The sequence below is a fragment of the Primulina tabacum genome, chromosome 16 (assembly GCF_025594145.1).
Source record: "Primulina tabacum isolate GXHZ01 chromosome 16, ASM2559414v2, whole genome shotgun sequence".
Taxonomy (NCBI): Eukaryota; Viridiplantae; Streptophyta; class Magnoliopsida; order Lamiales; family Gesneriaceae; genus Primulina; species Primulina tabacum.
The window spans coordinates 1,535,312-1,556,682 of NC_134565.1; the positions used below are offsets into that span (position 1 = coordinate 1,535,312).

Sequence of the window (21,371 nt, forward strand, 5' to 3'; positions counted from 1 at the left end):
CAGTAGTCAGAGACTTCTCAGACATCTTTCCTAACGACGTCACAGGTCTACCACCAGAGAGAGAGGTGGAGTTCGCAATCGATCTTATGACAGGTACAGTGCCAATCTCTAAGGCACCATACCGATTAGCTCCAGCTGAGATGTTAGAACTCAAACAGCAGATACATGAGCTTCTGGACAAGGAATTCATCCGCCCCAGTTTCCCGCTGTAGGGCGCACCAGTGCTTTTTGTGAAAAAGAAAGATGGGAGCATGAGACTGTGCATCGATTACCGGGAGTTGAACAAGGTAACGATAAAGAACAAGTACCCACTTCCTAGGATCGAAGACTTGTTTGATCAGTTGCAGGGAGTCCACGGTGTTCACTAAGATACATCTTCGATCAGGATATCACCAGCTGAAGGTGAAAGAGGCAGATGTACACAAGACAGCCTTCAGGACCAGATATGGGCATTACGAGTTCCTAGTGATGCCGTTCGGACTTACGAATGCTCCAGCAATTTTCATGGACTTGATGAACCGTGTATTTCAGCCCTACTTAGACCAACTCGTCATAGTGTTCATTGACGACATTCTTATCTACTCGAAGAGCCATGAGGAGCATAGCCAACATTTGAAGACAATTTTGCAGACCTTACAGAGTCGCAAGTTATTTGCAAAGTTTAGTAAGTGTGAATTCTGGTTGGAAAAGGTAGCGTTTTTGGGTCACATAGTGTCTAGCAGTGGAATTGAGGTGGATCCAGCAAAGGTAGCAGTCGTTAAGGAATGGGTTGAACCGAAGAATGCTTCTGAGATCCACAGTTTTCTGGGTTTAGCAGGTTACTATCGTAAGTTCATTCAGGGGTTTTCTTCGATAGCAGTGCCACTCACTTCGCTGACCAAGAAGAATGCTAAGTTTGTGTGGAGTGACGAGTGTCAGAAGAGCTTCGATTCTTTGAAGCAAGCTCTTGTTTCACCACCAGTGTTAGCCATGCCAACGGGGCAAGGTGATTTTGTACTATACACCGATGCATCTAAGCTCGGGTTAGGCGCGGTGTTGATGCAGCATGGTCGGGTGATAGCTTATGCTTCCAGACAGTTAAAGGTGCATGAGAAGAATTACCCGACGCATGATTTAGAATTAGCCGCCGTCGTCTTTGCATTGAAGATTTGGAGACACTACTTCTACGGCGAGAAGTGCCAGATATTCACGGATCACAAGAGTCTCAAGTATTTCTTCACACAGAAAGAACTGAATATGAGGCAGAGACGGTGGTTAGAGTTGGTGAAAGACTACGACTGTGAGATTAGCTACCATCCGGGGAAAGCTAATGTAGTGGCAGATGCCTTGAGCCGAAAAGTTGCAGTCATAGCTCAGTTGTCGGTGCAGAGACCTCTTCAATATGAGATTCAGAGGTTTGGTTTAGAAGTTTATCGCAAGGGTAGAGCTCCGAGGCTGTCTAATCTGACAGTCCAATCTTCCTTGCTAGACCGTATTCGTGCGGGCCAGCCTTCAGACGAGCAATTGCAGAAATGGAGGCTGAAGGATGAAGCCAAGGGCAGTGTACTCTACACAGTGTCAGATGGTATTGTAAGATACAGAGACAGAATGTGGGTGCCTAGCGTTGATTCGATCAGAGAGGACATTCTGTCAGAGGCACACGCATCCCCGTATTCCATTCACCCAGGAGGTACCAAAATGTACAAGGATCTGCAGATTCTGTATTGGTGGCCAGGGATGAAACAAGACATCCGCAGATTTATGTCTGAATGCCTCACTTGTCAGCAGGTGAAGGCAGAGCATCAGAGGCCAGCAGGATTGATTAAGCCACTCCCCATCCCAGAGTGAAAATGGGAGAATGTTACAATGAACTTTGTGGTTGGTTTGCCGAGGTCAGTCAGAGGATCGAATTCTATTTGGGTTATAGTGGATCGACTCACTAAGTCAGCGCACTTCTTGCCAGTGAAGACGACTTTCTCCATGACGCAGTACGCGGAGCTTTATATCAAGGAGATAGTTCGATTGCATGGGATCCCAGTTTCTATTGTATCTGACAGGGACCCGAGGTTTACATCGTCCTTTTTGAAGAGCTTACATGCAGCCATGGGGACGAAGTTGCTTTTCAGTACCGCCTTTCACCCGCAGACAGATGGCCAGTCTGAGCGAGTGATTCAGATTTTGGAGGATCTACTGCGAGCGTGTATGATCGATTTCCAGGGGACTAGGGAATCGAAGCTACCTCTAGTGGAGTTTACATACAACAACAGTTTCCAATCATCTATAGGTATGGCTCCCTACGAGGCGTTGTATGGAAGGAAGTGCAGATCACCAGTTCATTGGGATGAGGTTGGTGAAAGAGCAGAACTTGGTCCAGAGATAGTTCAGCAGACTGCAGATGTGGTGGTCAAGATCCGAGACAGGATGAAGACTGCCCAGAGTCGTCAGAAAAGTTATGCAGATAAGAGAAGAAGAGATCTAGAGTTTGTCGTGGGTGATCACGTCTTTGTAAAGATAGCGCCCATGAAGGGTGTTATGAGATTTTGGAAAAGAGGCAAGCTCAGTCCAAGGTTTATTGGGCCGTTCGAGATCCTTGACAGAGTTGGGACACTAGCTTATTGTGTTGCCCTTCCGCCGAGTCTGGCCGTGGTACACAATGTGTTCCACGTCTCGATGCTGAGGAAGTACCTAGCTAATCCTTCGCACGTGTTGAGCTATGAACCGTTACAGTTGGCTCCAGACCTGTCTTATGAGGAGAGACCTATCCAGATCCTAGACAGACAGGAGCGTAGATTCGGAACAAAGTGACCAAATTGGTCAAATATCGGTGGCTAAATCAATCAGTGGAGGAAGCCACTTGGGAGTCAGAAACGGACATGAGAATTCGCTACCCGGAGTTGTTCGGTAAGATTTAATTTCGAGGACAAAATTTTTATAAGTGAGGGAGGAACTGTAGTGCCCAAATTTAGTACACGTATAACTCATGCATTAATTAAATTGTTAAATATTTTATTTAAGTTTAAAATGATTTTAGTGATGCAGTGATTTATTTAAATTGCATTATTTTAATGTTTATGTGATGCACGTTAAAATGTTTTTCAAGTTTCATGTTCCAGACGATTATTAGAGGCGGGATCGATGAAAAGAAACCGGTGACGATTTTGACGATTTTAAACGTGGTATTTTATTTTAAGTTGGAGATGGGGCATTTTAACTCATTTATTAAGTTTTTAGCATTTTAAAGCCTAATTTAATTATTAGGTGAATTTTAGAATTTTAAAACTTTTAAAAGACTAGCACATGTACATTTTATTTTAAATTAGAGATTTTTGTTAAAGTTAAGGGAGAGTTAGTATTTTAAAATTAGTACTAATTAATAATTAAGCAAATTTTACTCTCCCTAATTTACTAATCACACGCGCACACACACACTTTTACACACACTAAATAATGCAAAACACACACACACTCTTCAATTCAGATTTTCATCATTCTTGGAGAGGAAACCTAGGGTTCTTCCTCCTACAGCAGCCGCCCCATCCCCCTTTATCATTCCAGCAATTTTCGTGAATCTTATTGCAAGATTTTAGCGCCACGTTAGTCCCGGATCAATCCTCACGCCATCTCCGCTTCAGTATCGTCGTTACGGTATTTCAAATCATCAAAAGGCACGTATATTCTGTTATTGCTGCATCGATCTCGTCATATTACGCGTGTGTTGTTATTTAGGTGTAAAAATACATGTGTGATGCGTAGAAGTTTGAGCAATTATGTTTAGAATGCTTTTGAAACCATTTTAGATCTAAATTTTCGATTTTTGTTGTCTTTTAAATGCTGCGATTTTTCGATCGCGTTTTTGAGAAAACTTTCAACACAAAAATTGTAGAAATTTTCGATACCTTCGATTTGACAGTAAATTCGAAATTTTTGGATAAAAATTGAGTGAGTTATGACGTTTTTCGTGAGACTGCTCAAAATTCGTTTTTCAGAAAATTATGTATTGATGTGTTCTCGAGATTTTATTGTTGCAGGCTTCGTTGGGAATCGACGGGTGATCGTTTCTGCGTCTAGGTATGCTTAGTATGATGTTGGGTTGTTATTGGATATGTCGTTCAATGTCGATAGGCACTCGAATACACTAGAAGTCATAGGAATCGATTTGGTGTCAATTGCCACGTTTTTGAATTGCATGTGTCGTAGGGTGGACGTCGTTGCTTTGGGTGCTCGTACGAATTTGGTTCGATGTTATGGCTTGCTAGGATGAGTCTCGGGGTGTCGGTTCATGGTCCGTACAAACGAGTCTAGAATGATAAGCATGGCAGGTACAGGATTTTCGTGAGTTCGCGTCCAACGAGAGAACACGGACCCTGGCACGGGGTCCATGTCTTTGTTTCTTCTTGACTGTCCTTTTTGCAAGAGTACACGGACCCCCACATGGACCAGGGCACGGGGTAGGTGCCTTTGTTTCTTTTCGGTGTCAAATTTGCGAACCAACCCGGACCCCTACACGGACCCTAGCAGGGGGTCCGTGTCCTTCAATCTTTTCGGTAGGTCCTTTAGAGAACCTACACGAACCCGTAGCCGGACCTGGGCACGGGGTCCGTGTAGTACCTGTTTTGGAAAAATTTTATTGTGTCTTGGAGTTTCACGTCTTGGGTTAGCACGAGGTTTTAAATGAGGTCAATTCTCGGGTGCTTTAGAATGTCTTTAAGTTATTTATTGAATTCGAGGTGAGCACGAATACCTACGTCTAAGTTATGCAAGTTAAGTATGAGAATTCATTGATTAGTATGTGCAGCAGCGGTCCCTCGCGAGATCCAACGAATCCCTCAATGCCAAGTAAGTATGTTCGACGTGTAAAAGAAAATATTTCAAGTTTTTGAGGTATGCTAAATCTCTTGTGACCAAATTATGAATGAGTTTGGAAGTCGGCGAACGTGGCCGAGGATCTCTCCACCCCGTTAAAGCATGAACGGGTTTAGATCAGGATTGGAAAGCGTTAAAGTATGAACGGGGACCAATCCACCCGTTAAAGTATGGACGTGTATCTCATGTATGTGGTAGTGGGTTCGCCCCTGTCATCCCAGTACTGTGGTTTAGTCTGATCAGGCGAATTATGTTATGGGTCACTTGCTTTGAAACATCCTCTACGCAAAATGTTGAAGCCATGTATGTTTAATTATGTTCAAGTATGCAAGCATGTTTAAGAAAAGTTTATGGCACGTCTAAGCATGTATGTACGTATGTTCAAGTTTTATCTTGCTAGTTCAAGTTAAAGTATGTATGCCTATTTTAAAGTTGCATGTGATCTTATTATGTAGTACTTGTTACTTCCAGTTTATACGTGTTGAGTATTTAGACTCACTAGACTTGATCGATGCAGGTGAGGATGTTTATGAGGAGACAGGAGGTGGGGACCAAGGAGCAGGCTTGGACTGAGCGGGAGGCTAAACCCGAGGACCGCCCACGTTTTGAAATTTTTATGAAATGATCGAAAACTCTGATTTTATGTCTTGATTTATGATGCTTTGAACAAGTATTTTCTTTAGCAAATTTTGTACCTGATCAATTTGAACGGGTATTTTATGTTTAAGAAAATTTTAAATTTTTTTCCGCAAAATTTTAGTAGTAAAAGTTGGGTACGTTACAGACAGGGTAGACAAAATTTTGCAACAAGTCAGGTATGTTCCTGAACTCAAAAGAAATCTTATATCATTAGGTGCTCTTGAATTAAATGGATACTCTTTCAAATCTTATAATGGGAATATGAAAGTACGTAGAGGAAAACTGGTTGTCATGAAAGCTATCAGAAAGAACTCACTATACATTCTTTTGGGAAATATATTGTTGAGATAATCATCAAATGTTGAAAACTGATGTAATATGTCGAGACTTTGGCATCTAATACTTGGTCACATAAGTAAAAAAAGGCTAATCGAACTGTCTAAGAAAAATCTGTTTTGTGGTGGTAAGGTACAAGGCTTGTTGCCTTGTGAGTTCAACATATTGGAAAAGACAAAAAGTGTTAAATTTAGAATAGGAAACCATACTACGTCCAGATCAATTGAATATGTTCACTAAGATGTGTGGGGACCTTCACAAACAACTATACATGGTGGAGGAAAGAATTCATTAAGACTATTGTAGATGACTGCTCAAGAAGACTTTGTGTATATGTAATGAAATCCAATGATGAAGCATTATCCAATTTTAAAGAATGATCGTCTCTGATTGAATCCCAGTAACATATAATTCTTTGAACAATTCAATGAGCTCTCGGACTGAAGGGGATTATCAGGCATAAGACTACCCCTGAAACTCCACAACAAAATAGGTTGGCAGAACGCATGAATCGAACTTTATTAGAAATAGTAAGATCCGTTATATTGAATGTTTGCCTTCCAAAAGGTTTTTGGGGGGAGGCCGTATCTACTGCATGTTAATTAATCAACAGAAGCCCCACGAGTGCCCTGAATCTTAAAACTCTAGTGGAACTTTGGAGTGGAAAACCTATAGGCTACTCGAACTTGAAAGTGTTTGGTTGCTTAGCATATTCCCATGTCAAGCGGGAAAAGTTAGAATCTAGAACTCTCATGTGTATCTTTATTGATTATCCTACTGGAGTTAAGGGGTATAAGATCAGGAATTTGGAACAAAATGGTCCCAGATGTTTCAATACAAGTGATGCTACCTTCAATGAAACCAAGATGTGATACTCATTGACTAAAGGCAGCTTCCTATGAAAGAAAACATTTTCTAGTTATCAAGTTTAGGTGGAGTACTTTGGTGATATCGAAAAGTTCGCTCAAGACTAATTGAAACAATACAAGATGAAGCACATTATGAACCAGAATCCCAACATGAGGATGATGTTAACCAATACATGTTAACAAGCAAAGCCCTAGACAATGGTAAAAGAGGTTTGATGAGTTTATGACCCAAATATACTTTACCAGGAGTAAATTTGACAGCTGCAAATACATGAAGAACAAAGATGCCCAATCAAGGACGTTTTTGCTCCTATATGTTGATGACATATTAATAACAAGCATAAACAAGAGTGATCTTCAATGGGCTGCTCAGTTCTAAATTTGATATGAAGGAATGAGTGGGATCAAAGAGAATACTTGGAATGGAAATAAACAAGGACATAAGAGTGGAACTCTCTTCGTCAATCAAAGTTTATATATTAAGAAGGTGCTTTTTCGGTTTAGAATGCATGAATCTGAGGAAGTTAAGCTCCAATAGGACATCATTTAAAACTGTCAAATGATCAGTCTCTGGCAGATGACACGGAAAGGGACTTTATGAAAGATGTCTCTTATGCTAGTGGGGTGGGCAGTATGATGTATGTGATGGTTTGAACAAGAGCAGATCTCTCATATGCCATGACTGTTGTGTCAAGGTTCATCGCAAAACTAGGAAGGTTACATTGGGAAGCTCTGAAGTGGATTATGAGATATTTGTAAGGTTCGCCGAACTTAGGACTGTTTTTTAGGAGACAAGATGAATGGCGCCAATCATTAGCTTCTTTTGTTGACTCAAACTATGCTGGAAACTTAGATACCATGAAGCCATTAACTGGATTCATCTTCCCTTTATATGGAACTGCCATAAGTTGGAAAGCTTCTCTTCATACTGTGGTTTCTTTGTCTACAACAGAAGCGAAATACATAGCACTATCTGAAGGAGTGAAGAAGCAATATGGCTAAAAGTAATTTTGGCAGAGTTTGGAACTGAACAGAAGAGTCCATCGGTGCATTGTGATAATCAAAGTGCAATCCATCTTACAAAACATTGGGTATATCATGAAAGATGTAGACATATTGATGTCAAACTACACTTTGTGAGAGATGTTACCTCAAGGGGACATATTAAGGTGGAGAATATCTCGACTTAACAATCCTCCAGATATGATGACAAAGGCACTGCCACATGCTAAATTTAAGCATTGCTTGGACTTGGTTAGTGTCATGGCAAGTAACTAACCCAACAAGGGATAGGGAGAGCTCGTTCCCTAGAGACAGGATGGAGATTGTTGAGGTAATGTCTCTCAAGAACCTTCTACTGAATTTAGCAAAAAAGACTGTGCCAAGAAGTACTCAGCGGGGGTTGCTACCGATGACTTGATTAAACTGCTGAGTAAATGAGAAGGGAATGACTGGTTAGTGGATCAACAGGTGGGTTGTATAAATACACAAGAGTAGAAAAGAAGGAAGTTAATTCTTCAATACAATTGATACAAAACAAGTTTGAAATTCAAGAGAAAAAGAAGAGAGGGAAGGCAGGGAAACTTGAACAAGAAAGTTTCTTATTTTCTTTTGTTCTCTTGAGAAAAGATCTTGTACCTGAATAACAATTGTGGTCATCAATAAAGAGATCTGAATTGTTCTTCCATGAACGTAGATCATTCGTGTCTGTACCAATAATTCGATTGTGCATCTATTTTTTCTTGATTGCTCGAGTGTTCCGGGTGGATTCATATAATTGCATTGTTGCTCATCAAATTCCATTGCTGAAGAGTTGATTCTTCTGGACTCCAATTAGTTCATCTGAGTATCTAATTGATTTTGATGAATTCTAAACAGATTTTTTTAAAAAAAAAAAAAAAACTCATAATGTAACTTTCAAACTTCCAAAAGAGAATATAAATTAATGAACTCGCTCATGTCTGGCTCTTGAATTTAATTGAGTACACGACTCATTTTTTTTTAAAATTGTAAAAAAGAAAAAAAAAAAAAACTCGACATGAGATCGAGAGATCCTCATTCAAATGTTAAATATTAAAAAAGGCTTTGACTAAATCAAAATTAAGAATGAATATGTGGCTTTAATCTATTTCCATTTTTCTAATTCAACATATTTTATAGTAATTATTAATATAATAGTGAATGTCGATATTTTCCCCCCTATATAGTTAATAATAATTTTAAAATTCAGAATTATTTATGTAGCTTACTATATAATAACACGAGTACAAATTAATTAAAGCGGAGAAACGTCATTATTATTGTAAAAAAATCAATATAGACCCCCAAAAGCATGCAATCCCAATAATAATTCATAGTCCCCCGAACGATAAATCCCTCCCAAAGATAGAACAAACGAGAAAAAGAATCAAATCCCCAAGAAAACAAATTGAAGAAAAATCAAGATTATTTTGATGGCAGGTTTGCAGAGATCAGCAGTATCATTCAGGAGACAAGGATCTTCGGGATTGGTATGGAACGACAAGCTGGATCAGCTCATTAATCAACAAAAGCAAGAGAACGATCATAAACCTGATCGAGTCGAAAGATTAAGGATCGAAAGGAACCGATCCACAGGAGGAGAAAAGGGTTTCCGTTCCGGAAAGGTGACTTCGGCCGTTGAGCCACCGTCTCCTAAGGTTTCTGCTTGTGGTTTCTGCGGCGTTTTTGGCAAACATGAAAAGAACCGCCGTCCGCGGCCACCCAGGTCCGGTAAGCGCGGGGCGTAATTTTTATATCAATAATATGTTAGATGTAAAATTTATACGGATCCACGAAATATATGCAAGAAATATTAATTATTAGTAATCCCACTCTGTATTGTGATTCAGGACAGAAACGTACATGGAATGATCTTGTGTTTGAACGATGCTTTGCTAGTTTCCATTTTTGACTGTCTCATACATACATATATACATATACATACATACATATATATATACATATATACATATACATACATACATACATACATACACACACACGAATGAAGTTTTAGCTTACTATGTTTTTTGTTGATTTTTAGTGAGATTTTCATATTTTATTTTCTTAATATATATTAAATTTCTAATGAAATTTTTGAAAGTTGAATTTTGAATATTTAAGATCAAAAGAAATACCTAAAATATAAATAATTTTCAAATTATAGAAAGAATAATGATATTGTTGACATAACGTCGATTACTATTGACATGATAATAAATATTGTTGATATATCTGACATTATATTAATACCCCTAACCAAAGAAGATTAAAGTTTTTGACTAATTAAATGAGCAAAATATAATTCACGCCAATTTGCATGACATTGCTCTTTCCTTCTCATTCAGTAACTATTTTGCATTTTAATTACTTGGGACATTATGACTCGTTAGGATGTCATGTATTATTTTCAAATGCAATAATAATGTATCACAAAATATGTGTGAACAAGAAATGAAAGTGTATTTGCAAGTTAGTTTGCATTAAATCATACACTCGAGGTCTAGTATTGGATGCTCATTAATTCTTCAATATATTGATTTGCCAATATTTTTTGTGGTCCATCATTCTATGCTAGGATCAAGCGCTAATCAAAAAATCTAAAGCATTAGCTGTTAACCAAGATGCAAGTTTATTTTCTTATATTTGTGGTAGCACGTAGTGCATCTATTTGAGTGCGCAACATAAGTAGGTTGACATATATGGGTAAAGATGATAGGCTCATCAGTCCGGGGAACTGCATGTCTACCTGCTGTAATTGTCTCATATCCCTTAACGATCGGTGTTATCATTTTCCTACTATTGTTCATGTTCTCAACATAGACAACATTACCATTTAAGATCTGATGTCGCTCTTTTACGACACATATTCAACCAAATCAAGAAGCGCAACATAAGTAGCTTGACATATGATAAATTTCCAAGAGGTCACTCATACTAATACTACTCGTTCTCATACACGCTTAACCCAACATTCTATCTCGGACTTTAATATTTCGTATCCTTTACAATGGAAGAAATATGCTACATTGCCATAAGTTTCTAACATATTTTCCTTCATCCTCCAAATCGTCAATTTTAAGCTGTCACAAAACCTTAAAAAAAAACCTTCACATTTTAGTATTTCAAATGGTGCAATGTATACCATGCATAGATGTTGGACGAGATCAAATAGAATGCTAGTAATTACGGGTGCATTTGAATTGAGATATTTGAAATCATCCATTATTTCATATTCATTTTATTGTTTTATTGATTTTATGTTGGGTTAAGTTCAAATCTATACCTTTCATTAATTTTGCTAAATGTAATGGTAAATGAATTTGGATTTAAAATACTTCCAAGATTAATGTTAATTCAAATCTATTATCCAAATAATTTCCAAAATCAAATATATAGTTTCAAATCAAATTTATCGATCCAAATACAACATAAGACAATTAGATTTTTTCCATTTGTTGGATGCTTATGTTCTTTCTTGTTTGAAGAAAGAGGGTTTGTTGTTTTAAAATGAAATAGTTAATTCATCCATCTATAATTAAGTTAGACTCCTAGAGTCCTATGGATGAATGAGATTGAATGTGATTAAAAAATATATATATATTTGATTATTAATCTGTTGTGAATGAGATTGGATGTGATAAAAAAAAATGTGATTATTAAAATATTTGTGTTAGATGTATAATAAAAATTGATAAATAAAATATTCGAGTTAAGTATGATATTCAAATATATCATTTTAAATAAAAATTATCGATCCAAATGTAACGTTAGTGTATATATTTGGTTGATGATGATGATTATTTAAATACTACTAAAATAATGTGGGAAATAGCCCTCGTCCAAAGGAAACCTCAAAGTCAACATCAGTAATTTGAATGTGGTACAAGTGGATGGTTTTCACATCCTCCCATATCTGTATAATACGTGCCAAGACACAAGTGGGAGTTAAATATGAGTAATCCTCATAATTTTGTAATTTTTAATAAAATCTATATTTTGGATTAAATTTTCAAACTTTTTTAACAAGTCCCATGTTTTTGACTCCGTTTGGGATCTGTAGCACTCGATCACGCACAATACATGTTAGTGCTTGTTTAATATTTTTTATAAATCATTTGGTTTATATTTAAATGAGAATCAAAATATATTTTTTTATAATTCACGTGGTTTATATTTAAACGATGATCAAAATATAATTATAAGAAATAGTGAAAGACTACACTGTTATTTTGATATATAAATTAAAAAATAAATAAAAAAATAAAAGAATAAAAAAAATGACATCAATAAGAGTTGAACCTATAACTTAATTTCTAAGAAACAATGACTCCATCCGCCGAACTACATATGACTTACATTAAAGTTTTAACATTTTATTAATATATATAATTATTAAAACATACCATGACAATAAAGTTAGTTACTCTAATGTCTCAAACTTAATAGAATAGTATAGAAGTATAGATACACACATGCGCACGTTACATCATAACCATTCGGGGCTATGAATTTTGATGAACTTCACAAAACCAACGTATTTCATAGCAAAAAGTGGTAACAAAATGAAACAAGAAAATATCCGCATGTAGTTCTAGAGTAAATGATAATAGCTGATGCCATATGAAGGAATTCTTGAAACTTCATTAAAGAGTAGCGATAGTATCGAAACAAAAAGTTCAGAGCAATGTAGGTTTACACAGCACATCTGATTCCAAATTAACATGAGACTCTCAAATAAAAGGAATGAAGGAAGGCTTCAGAGATATTTTCTAGCAAGAGCTCGAACTTTCGTGTCAAAGTGCGATGAAGTGATGCGACTCCCAGCAAGATAAAGGGGGTTGAGAATGGTCTGAAAATATCAACACAGAAATCAGCAACTTCTTCATGCGAACAAATATTTCAGCACAGAAAATAGCAGCAATTATACGCCTCAACTTTACTCTGATTTTTTTTATTGATCTTTGTAGTATAGAACAATGACAAGAAGCAATGAGCAGAGTCACAGAGTCACTTGCAGTACTGGGAAAGAATTAGCTTCTTTAGTTTCTAGTGAAGAATTTTCGGAGTTACGAGTGGCTTTGGATGAAATTCGAGCGAGCTACCATAAAACTTCAATAGAAATATAAACGAGACTACAGATAACTGAGTGCATAATAAAACTTGCCTTTACGTATAACTCGTGAACCTCTTGGAAGAAGCTCTTAATCCCATCATCGTTACGAGAATCGTGAAGCAGCATCAGACGAGTATGTACGAACATAATTGGTTAAGGAAAAAGATAAAGTGAATCAATGACACTTATCTAATGCATGACCAATCTAAAGGCCTTGTATATTAAATTCAAGCATGTGTTGTCTGTCCCAACTTACAGGGCTTGTTAAAATATAAAACAAATTGATCGTGTAAGATCTCATTAGCTCAAAATGAGAAAGGTTGTAGCTTGAAAAATGTAAGCATCAAAACTGACATTTTATTCATATTCGAGAGCCAGATCCGCTGCTCACCCCAGAATTTATACAATAATACAAGTATCATAATCATCCAAGCATTTTCCAAAAAAGATGCAAAGGATTGTATCAATGAAAACAAATCAAAGGATATGACCTGCAGTTACGTATACAGACACAACCAAATCATCAAATCTGTCAACTGCTTTCAGAAACCTATTTCACAAAACAAAAAAGGGATGAATGAGTACCAACACCACATATACAATCAATAAACACGTAAATTTTTCCAAATTAATCATGTAGGTTTCTCACATCGCACTTGTAGTCCACGCCACATCTTGAACAATGTCTAAAGCAGCATGTAATATGAATTGGTGTTGATGAGCAGCGTCCTCTTTCTTCGGATCTCAAAATTATTAGAATAAATCATATTGTATATTGCCAAAATGGCGAAAATGAAATTAAAAAGGAAAATATAAAATTTATGAGGGATTGAAAAGAATCATACTTTGGGAACTGTACCAACTTCGGCTTCGTAAATGGGGATATCATTTTTGCTTACTATCACGAAGCACGCAGTACTTGCCATCAATTTCTTCCTCTTCTGCTTCGTCTTCTATGAATTTAGCTTCTCCGTAAATCTGTTAACGAGTGGGCCTGCAAACATGGGCATGGCGAGTAATTTTTAATATTGCGATCTGATACGTGTATATATCTCTGCTCTATCTGCTATTTTATAATGGTAGAGCATATCAGAATAACTGTTGCGGTGTCACAATGTTACACCAAAAGTTCCTTGAAGTTATTAGTAATCTCAACATGCTTCCAACTTCTCCCAAGTCCAAACTTTTCTCAATGGATCCCATCATGTTTCTTTCTATCGCTCCCATCAATTTCTTCCAAACTAGGTTTTTCTTGGACTGTTTTTGCGTTTCTACGGCTTTCAAAAACTAAAATCCAGAATTTCCAAGAATCCCAGTTATTCTCAACTTAATCCCAACCATCTCTCAACTGCTTCACATGGCCTTTTTTAGTTCCCTCTGTTCCCATAAGTCTCTGTATTCATTCTCTCAACAACAAAATTGCTTCTGCGTTGAAGAAATTAAATCCAATCTAATCTAAAACCAAAAATATCTCAGCTTTCTTAATTCTCCTCCACCATGGCGTTGTTGGGTAAGCCATAGTTTGATTCAAACATCCATTTTAGATCTCTAATTTTTGTAGTTTATACGTCCATTATTCTATGTTTATAAATATAACTTTTTTTATGTATTCATTCAACTATGGCACTATCAAAACGAGGATTACACATATCCTATTCATTTCACAAAATATTCGTAAAAACCTCAATTCAAAGATTCTTCATTTCGAAAGCTTGCTGAAACATACGAATCTTTATCAAAAGCAAATGAAAACCCTTGATCACAAATCTGAAACTTAACAAACTATAATACAAATTCGAAAGCCATTTTTACACCGTAAACTAACTGTCCACCGATTAAAACACCCAATAGACCCGTTGATGAATCCCTCAACAAAGAAACCACGAATTGAAAATTCACCTGAAATTGCTTTGCCCGGGCCGGGTTTCGGGAGGAACCGGTGTCACTTCCCGGGTTGCCTTGCGAGAGTTGGGAGCCGTCTTCCCCCAAATTCAACTGAAAACTGAAGAGGCAGCTGGAGTGGGCCTGATCCATTTCCACATTAGATTAACTCGGCCTACAACAAACGTGGGCTTTGTTTATGGACCATATGTAAATTGGTCCACGTCACCTTGTTACTAAAATCTTTAAAAAAAATTAAATCTACTCTATTTTCACGCATCACGTGTGCAAAATAACTAGTATGAATTAATTTTGTTATTGCATAACAAATACTAAATTATTTTCCGTGAGCTTTTGGAGAAAAAAAAATAAAGAGAAACAATGGTTATATTGTCTTTGTGAATGGAAAAAAATGTATTTACAAGTATTTAAATGACAAAATATTTAATTTTACAAAGAAAGGGCGAAATGAAACAATATTATAAATTCGAACATAACCAAGTCTTTGCGTTTAATACGAACCAATATCGATGACATATGAGATGTCATATTGCAATACCAATCATAATCATTGATTCAAATATGTAAGATTCATGTTTGATCTCATATAAAAAAATCGAGTCGATAACCACACCACACCTGATCAGAATCATTTATTCAAATATATAAGATTCATGTTTGATCTCATATAAAAAAAAAATCGAGTCGATAGCCGCACCACACTTGATGTTTCTTTATTATTACTCTATAGAAGTTGTCAACGAATAGTATTAACTTGTTTATAATATTTTCTGGCCACGACAAAATGTGAGGCTTGAGTCCAAACTGCCACACACGAGCGTCTGGTTGGTCCAATGGATGATTAGATGACATAGTCCCAAAATAAATATATTTTATTTCTCTAGGTCTCAAATGTATTAACCAAATTATATATTTTTGGTCATTTCATCGACTCTTTATTGATCTATCATCGTCATTAAATATATCAAATAATTTCAAAAAATAGAAAACACACATAAACTTATTAAATACATGGGACGGGAAAATATTATTGAGCGTCGCATGGACATGAATCTTTCGAATCAAGTTTTGACGGACGATTTCGATTAGGATTAGGTTTACTGAAGATGCCAAGCGGAAGGGATGTTACAACTCTTCCGTTTTAAGCTATACAAGTACAAAGTGGTAGGGCGATGATGGTTTTTATTAAATAAAACATGGAAGAAAGATATTCCTTCTTACACCAAAAAAAATGTCTTGCTACGTGCGAACCAAGGGGTAAAACGGAGAACAATGTACAACTTCTGGTGACTCAAGGTTGTACGACGGAGAGCTTGATCTGCTGCTGCGGTTGTTGCTGCACGAGATTCAACCTGGAGCAAGAACGTACCATCTCCTCAGCCAAGGGTACCATGGGGATGTTGTCGCAGTTGCAGATTTCGATCATGAAACCATCGGGGTCGTGGAAGAAGAGCTGGTCCACGTATATCCCGCCTTCCTCCACTCTCTGCCGCACCCAATCAATCCCCATTTCGGTCAGCCTCTTCTCCACCGTCGTCATGCTCTCACACTGTCCTATTCAATAAACCTTTTCGTTTAATCTCTCACACAAATTGAATTTATCATTTTAAAACAACAAATTTCTTATTTTCTTTTTAAAATATCATTTCCAATACGCATCTTTCCAACACTTATTATATCAACCCTGCTAAATATAAAAACTGCACTATATGTATAGGGATGACAACTTTCCCCACGGATTTGAGGCCCCGCGGGGAAAACCCGAAACGGAGATGGGGATCCCCGATTTTTCGGGTTTGGGTTCGGGTTCGGGGATTTTTTTAAATCCCCGATATAATTCGAGACGGGTATGGGATTACTATCCTCATCCCCGAAATCCCCGAACCCGCCCCGAAAATAATATCAATAATAAAATAATAGTATTATTAATATTAATAATATAATAATATTATTATTTTTTTAAAATATTAATAATCTTATTATTATTGATATTGATATTGATATTAATATTAATATTAATATTAATATTAATATTCTCTCTAATAATAATAGATAATAATAAGTTTTGGTTTGAAAAAATATCTGAATTCGTCATCGTCTTGTCATATTAATATTTTTGAAACGGGGATGGGGATGGGGACGGGGATGGGAAGTTGATCCCCGAAGTTTCGGGTTTGGGGATTCCCCGAACCCGAAAAAGCGGGGATTGGGGCGGGTATAGGGGTGGAGATGGAATTCGGGAATGGGGAGGGGATGGCAAACCCGCCCCCACCCCGTCCCATTGTCATCCCTATATATGTATTGGACAATCAATTGTTCAAACTTCAGATAAATTAAATTGACGATCCAAATCAAAACACTATATAAATTGGACAATCAGGTGTGCAAATGTCTGATAAAACCGAAATTTCAAATCGAAAAAACCAAACACCGAGCGGAATTGAAAGCCGAATTTTGTAATTCAGATCAAAATATTAAAACAGAAGTTTATTTTGTTCGATTTCAAATTATATATGTCAAAAACGAACCGACTAAACAAGTCGAAATTTCACTAAATTAATAAGTTTGTTTATATTTTTATTTATATTATATATTTTTTGATTTGATATTTAGTGAATGAAAAAATCATTTTGAATAATTTTTTTATAATTCACGTGGTTTATATTTAAACGAGGATCAAAATATAATTATAAGAAATAGTGAAAGACTACATTGTTATTTTGATATATAAATTAAAAAATAAATAAATAAATAAAAGAATAAAAAAAATGACATCAATAAGAGTTGAACCTATAACTTAATTTCTAAGAAACAATGACTCCATCCGCCGAACTACATATGACTTACGTTAAAGTTTTAACATTTTATTAATATATATAATTATTAAAACATACCATGACAATAAAGTTAGTTACTCTAATGTCTCAAACTTAATAGAATAGTATAGAAGTATAGATACACACATGCGCACGTTACATCATAACCATTCGGGGCTATGAATTTTGATGAACTTCACAAAACCAACGTATTTCATAGCAAAAAGTGGTAACAAAATGAAACAAGAAAATATCCGCATGTAGTTCTAGAGTAAATGATAATAGCTGATGCCATATGAAGGAATTCTTGAAACTTCATTAAAGAGTAGCGATAGTATCGAAACAAAAAGTTCAGAGCAATGTAGGTTTACACAGCACATCTGATTCCAAATTAACATGAGACTCTCAAATAAAAGGAATGAAGGAAGGCTTCAGAGATATTTTCTAGCAAGAGCTCGAACTTTCGTGTCAAAGTGCGATGAAGTGATGCGACTCCCAGCAAGATAAAGGGGGTTGAGAATGGTCTGAAAATATCAACACAGAAATCAGCAACTTCTTCATGCGAACAAATATTTCAGCACAGAAAATAGCAGCAATTATACGCCTCAACTTTACTCTGATTTTTTTTATTGATCTTTGTAGTATAGAACAATGACAAGAAGCAATGAGCAGAGTCACAGAGTCACTTGCAGTACTGGGAAAGAATTAGCTTCTTTAGTTTCTAGTGAAGAATTTTCGGAGTTACGAGTGGCTTTGGATGAAATTTGAGCGAGCTACCATAAAACTTCAATAGAAATATAAACGAGACTGCAGATAACTGAGTGCATAATAAAACTTGCCTTTACGTATAACTCGTGAACCTCTTGGAAGAAGCTCTTAATCCCATCATCGTTACGAGAATCGTGAAGCAGCATCAGACGAGTATGTACGAACATAATTGGTTAAGGAAAAAGATAAAGTGAATCAATGACACTTATCTAATGCATGACCAATCTAAAGGCCTTGTATATTAAATTCAAGCATGTTTTGTCTGTCCCAACTTACAGGGCTTGTTAAAATATAAAACAAATTGATCGTGTAAGATCTCATTAGCTCAAAATGAGAAAGGTTGTAGCTTGAAAAATGTAAGCATCAAAACTGACATTTTATTCATATTCGAGAGCCAGATCCGCTGCTCACCCCAGAATTTATACAATCATACAAGTATCATAATCATCCAAGCATTTTCCAAAAAAGATGCAAAGGATTGTATCAATGAAAACAAATCAAAGGATATGACCTGCAGTTACGTATACAGACACGACCAAATCATCAAATCTGTCAACTGCTTTCAGAAACCTATTTCACAAAACAAAAAAGGGATGAATGAGTACCAACACCACATATACAATCAATAAACACGTAAATTTTTCCAAATTAATCATGTAGGTTTCTCACATCGCACTTGTAGTCCACGCCACATCTTGAACAATGTCTAAAGCAGCATGTAATATGAATTGGTGTTGATGAGCAGCGTCCTCTTTCTTCGGATATCAAAATTATTAGAATAAATCATATTGTATATTGCCAAAATGGCGAAAATGAAATTAAAAAGGAAAATATAAAATTTATGAGGGATTGAAAAGAATCATACTTTGGGAACTGTACCAACTTCGGCTTCGTAAATGGGGATATCATTTTTGCTTACTATCACGAAGCACGCAGTACTTGCCATCAATTTCTTCCTCTTCTGCTTCGTCTTCTATGAATTTAGCTTCTCCGTAAATCTGTTAACGAGTGGGCCTGCAAACATGGGCATGGCGAGTAATTTTTAATATTGCGATCTGATACGTGTATATATCTCTGCTCTATCTGCTATTTTATAATGGTAGAGCATATCAGAATAACTGTTGCGGTGTCACAATGTTACACCAAAAGTTCCTTGAAGTTATTAGTAATCTCAACATGCTTCCAACTTCTCCCAAGTCCAAACTTTTCTCAATGGATCCCATCATGTTTCTTTCTATCGCTCCCATCAATTTCTTCCAAACTAGGTTTCTTGGACTGTTTTTGAGTTTCTACGGCTTTCAAAAACTAAAATCCAGAATTTCCAAGAATCCCAGTTATTCTCAACTTAATCCCAACCATCTCTCAACTGCTTCACATGGCCTTTTTTAGTTCCCTCTGTTCCCATAAGTCTCTGTATTCATTCTCTCAACAACAAAATTGCTTCTGCGTTGAAGAAATTAAATCCAATCTAATCTAAAACCAAAAATATCTCAGCTTTCTTAATTCTCCTCCACCATGGCGTTGTTGGGTAAGCCATAGTTTGATTCAAACATCCATTTTAGATCTCTAATTTTTGTAGTTTATACGTCCATTATTCTATGTTTATAAATATAACTTTTTTTATGTATTCATTCAACTATGGCACTATCAAAACGAGGATTACACATATCCTATCCATTTCACAAAATATTCGTAAAAACCTCAATTCAAAGATTCTTCATTTCGAAAGCTTGCTGAAACATACGAATCTTTATCAAAAGCAAATGAAAACCCTTGATCACAAATCTGAAACTTAACAAACTATAATACAAATTCGAAAGCCATTTTTACACCGTAAACTAACTGTTCACCGATTAAAACACCCAATAGACCCGTTGATGAATCCCTCAACAAAGAAACCACGAATTGAAAATTCACCTGAAATTGCTTTGCCCGGGCCGGGTTTCGGGAGGAACCGGTGTCACTTCCCGGGTTGCCTTGCGAGAGTTGGGTGCCGTCTTCCCCCAAATTCAACTGAAAACTGAAGAGGCAGCTGGAGTGGGCCTGCTCCATTTCCACATTAGATTAACTCGGCCTACAACAAACGTGGGCTTTGTTTATGGCCCATATGTGAATTGGTCCACATCACCTTGTTACTAAAATCTTTAAAAAAAATTAAATCTACTATATTTTCACGCATCACGTGTGCAAAATAACTAGTATAAATTAATTTTGTTATTGCATAACAAATACTAAATTATTTTCCGTGAGCTTTTGGAGAAAAAAAAAATAAAGAGAAACAATGGTTATATTGTCTTTGTGAATGGAAAAAAATGTATTTACAAGTATTTAAATGACAAAATATTTAATTTTACAAAGAAAGGGCGAAATGAAACAATATTATAAATTCGAACATAACCAAGTCTTTGCGTTTAATACGAACCAATATCGATGACATATGAGATGTCATATTGCAATACCAATCATAATCATTGATTCAAATATGTAAGATTCATGTTTGATCTCATATAAAAAAATCGAGTCGATAACCACACCACACCTGATCAGAATCATTTATTCAAATATATAAGATTCATGTTTGATCTCATATAAAAAAAAAATCGAGTCGATAGCCGCACCACACTTGATGTTTCTTTATTATTACTCTATAGAAGTTGTCAACGAATAGTATTAACTTGTTTATAATATTTTCTGGCCACGACAAAATGTGAGGCTTGAGTCCAAACTGCCACACACGAGCGTCTGGTTGGTCCAATGGATGATTAGATGACATAGTCCCAAAATAAATATATTTTATTTCTCTAGGTCTCAAATGTATTAACCAAATTATATATTTTTGGTCATTTCATCGACTCTTTATCGATCTATCATCGTCATTAAATATATCAAATAATTTCAAAAAATAGAAAACACACATAAACTTATTAAATACATGGGACGGGAAAATATTATTGAGCGTCGCATGGACATGAATCTTTCGAATCAAGTTTTGACGGACGACGATTTCGATTAGGATTAGGTTTACTGAAGATGCCAAGCGGAAGGGATGTTACAACTCTTCCG

The 21,371-nt window shown here is 36.2% G+C and overlaps 2 protein-coding genes across 2 annotated transcripts; both read right to left on the minus strand.

The window, feature by feature from the left end:
- Nucleotides 1-12,295: 12,295 nt before the first annotated feature.
- Nucleotides 12,296-14,880, minus strand: LOC142530105 (transport protein particle 20 kDa subunit-like). Its single transcript, XM_075635883.1, has 6 exons — nucleotides 14,722-14,880; nucleotides 13,668-13,816; nucleotides 13,472-13,557; nucleotides 13,308-13,372; nucleotides 12,874-12,956; nucleotides 12,296-12,558 (listed from the first exon to the last, which is right to left on the minus strand). The coding sequence occupies exons 2-6, from the start codon at nucleotides 13,746-13,748 to the stop codon at nucleotides 12,466-12,468; spliced, it is 408 nt and encodes a 135-aa protein (XP_075491998.1). The 5' UTR covers nucleotides 13,749-13,816; nucleotides 14,722-14,880; the 3' UTR covers nucleotides 12,296-12,465.
- Nucleotides 14,881-17,801: 2,921 nt separating this feature from the next.
- Nucleotides 17,802-20,377, minus strand: LOC142529627 (transport protein particle 20 kDa subunit-like). The gene is made up of 6 exons (XM_075635198.1): nucleotides 20,226-20,377; nucleotides 19,174-19,322; nucleotides 18,978-19,063; nucleotides 18,814-18,878; nucleotides 18,380-18,462; nucleotides 17,802-18,064 (listed from the first exon to the last, which is right to left on the minus strand). Exons 2-6 carry the CDS (start codon nucleotides 19,252-19,254, stop codon nucleotides 17,972-17,974), a joined length of 408 nt encoding a protein of 135 aa, XP_075491313.1. The 5' UTR covers nucleotides 19,255-19,322; nucleotides 20,226-20,377; the 3' UTR covers nucleotides 17,802-17,971.
- Between the last annotated feature and the right edge of the window lie 994 nt (nucleotides 20,378-21,371).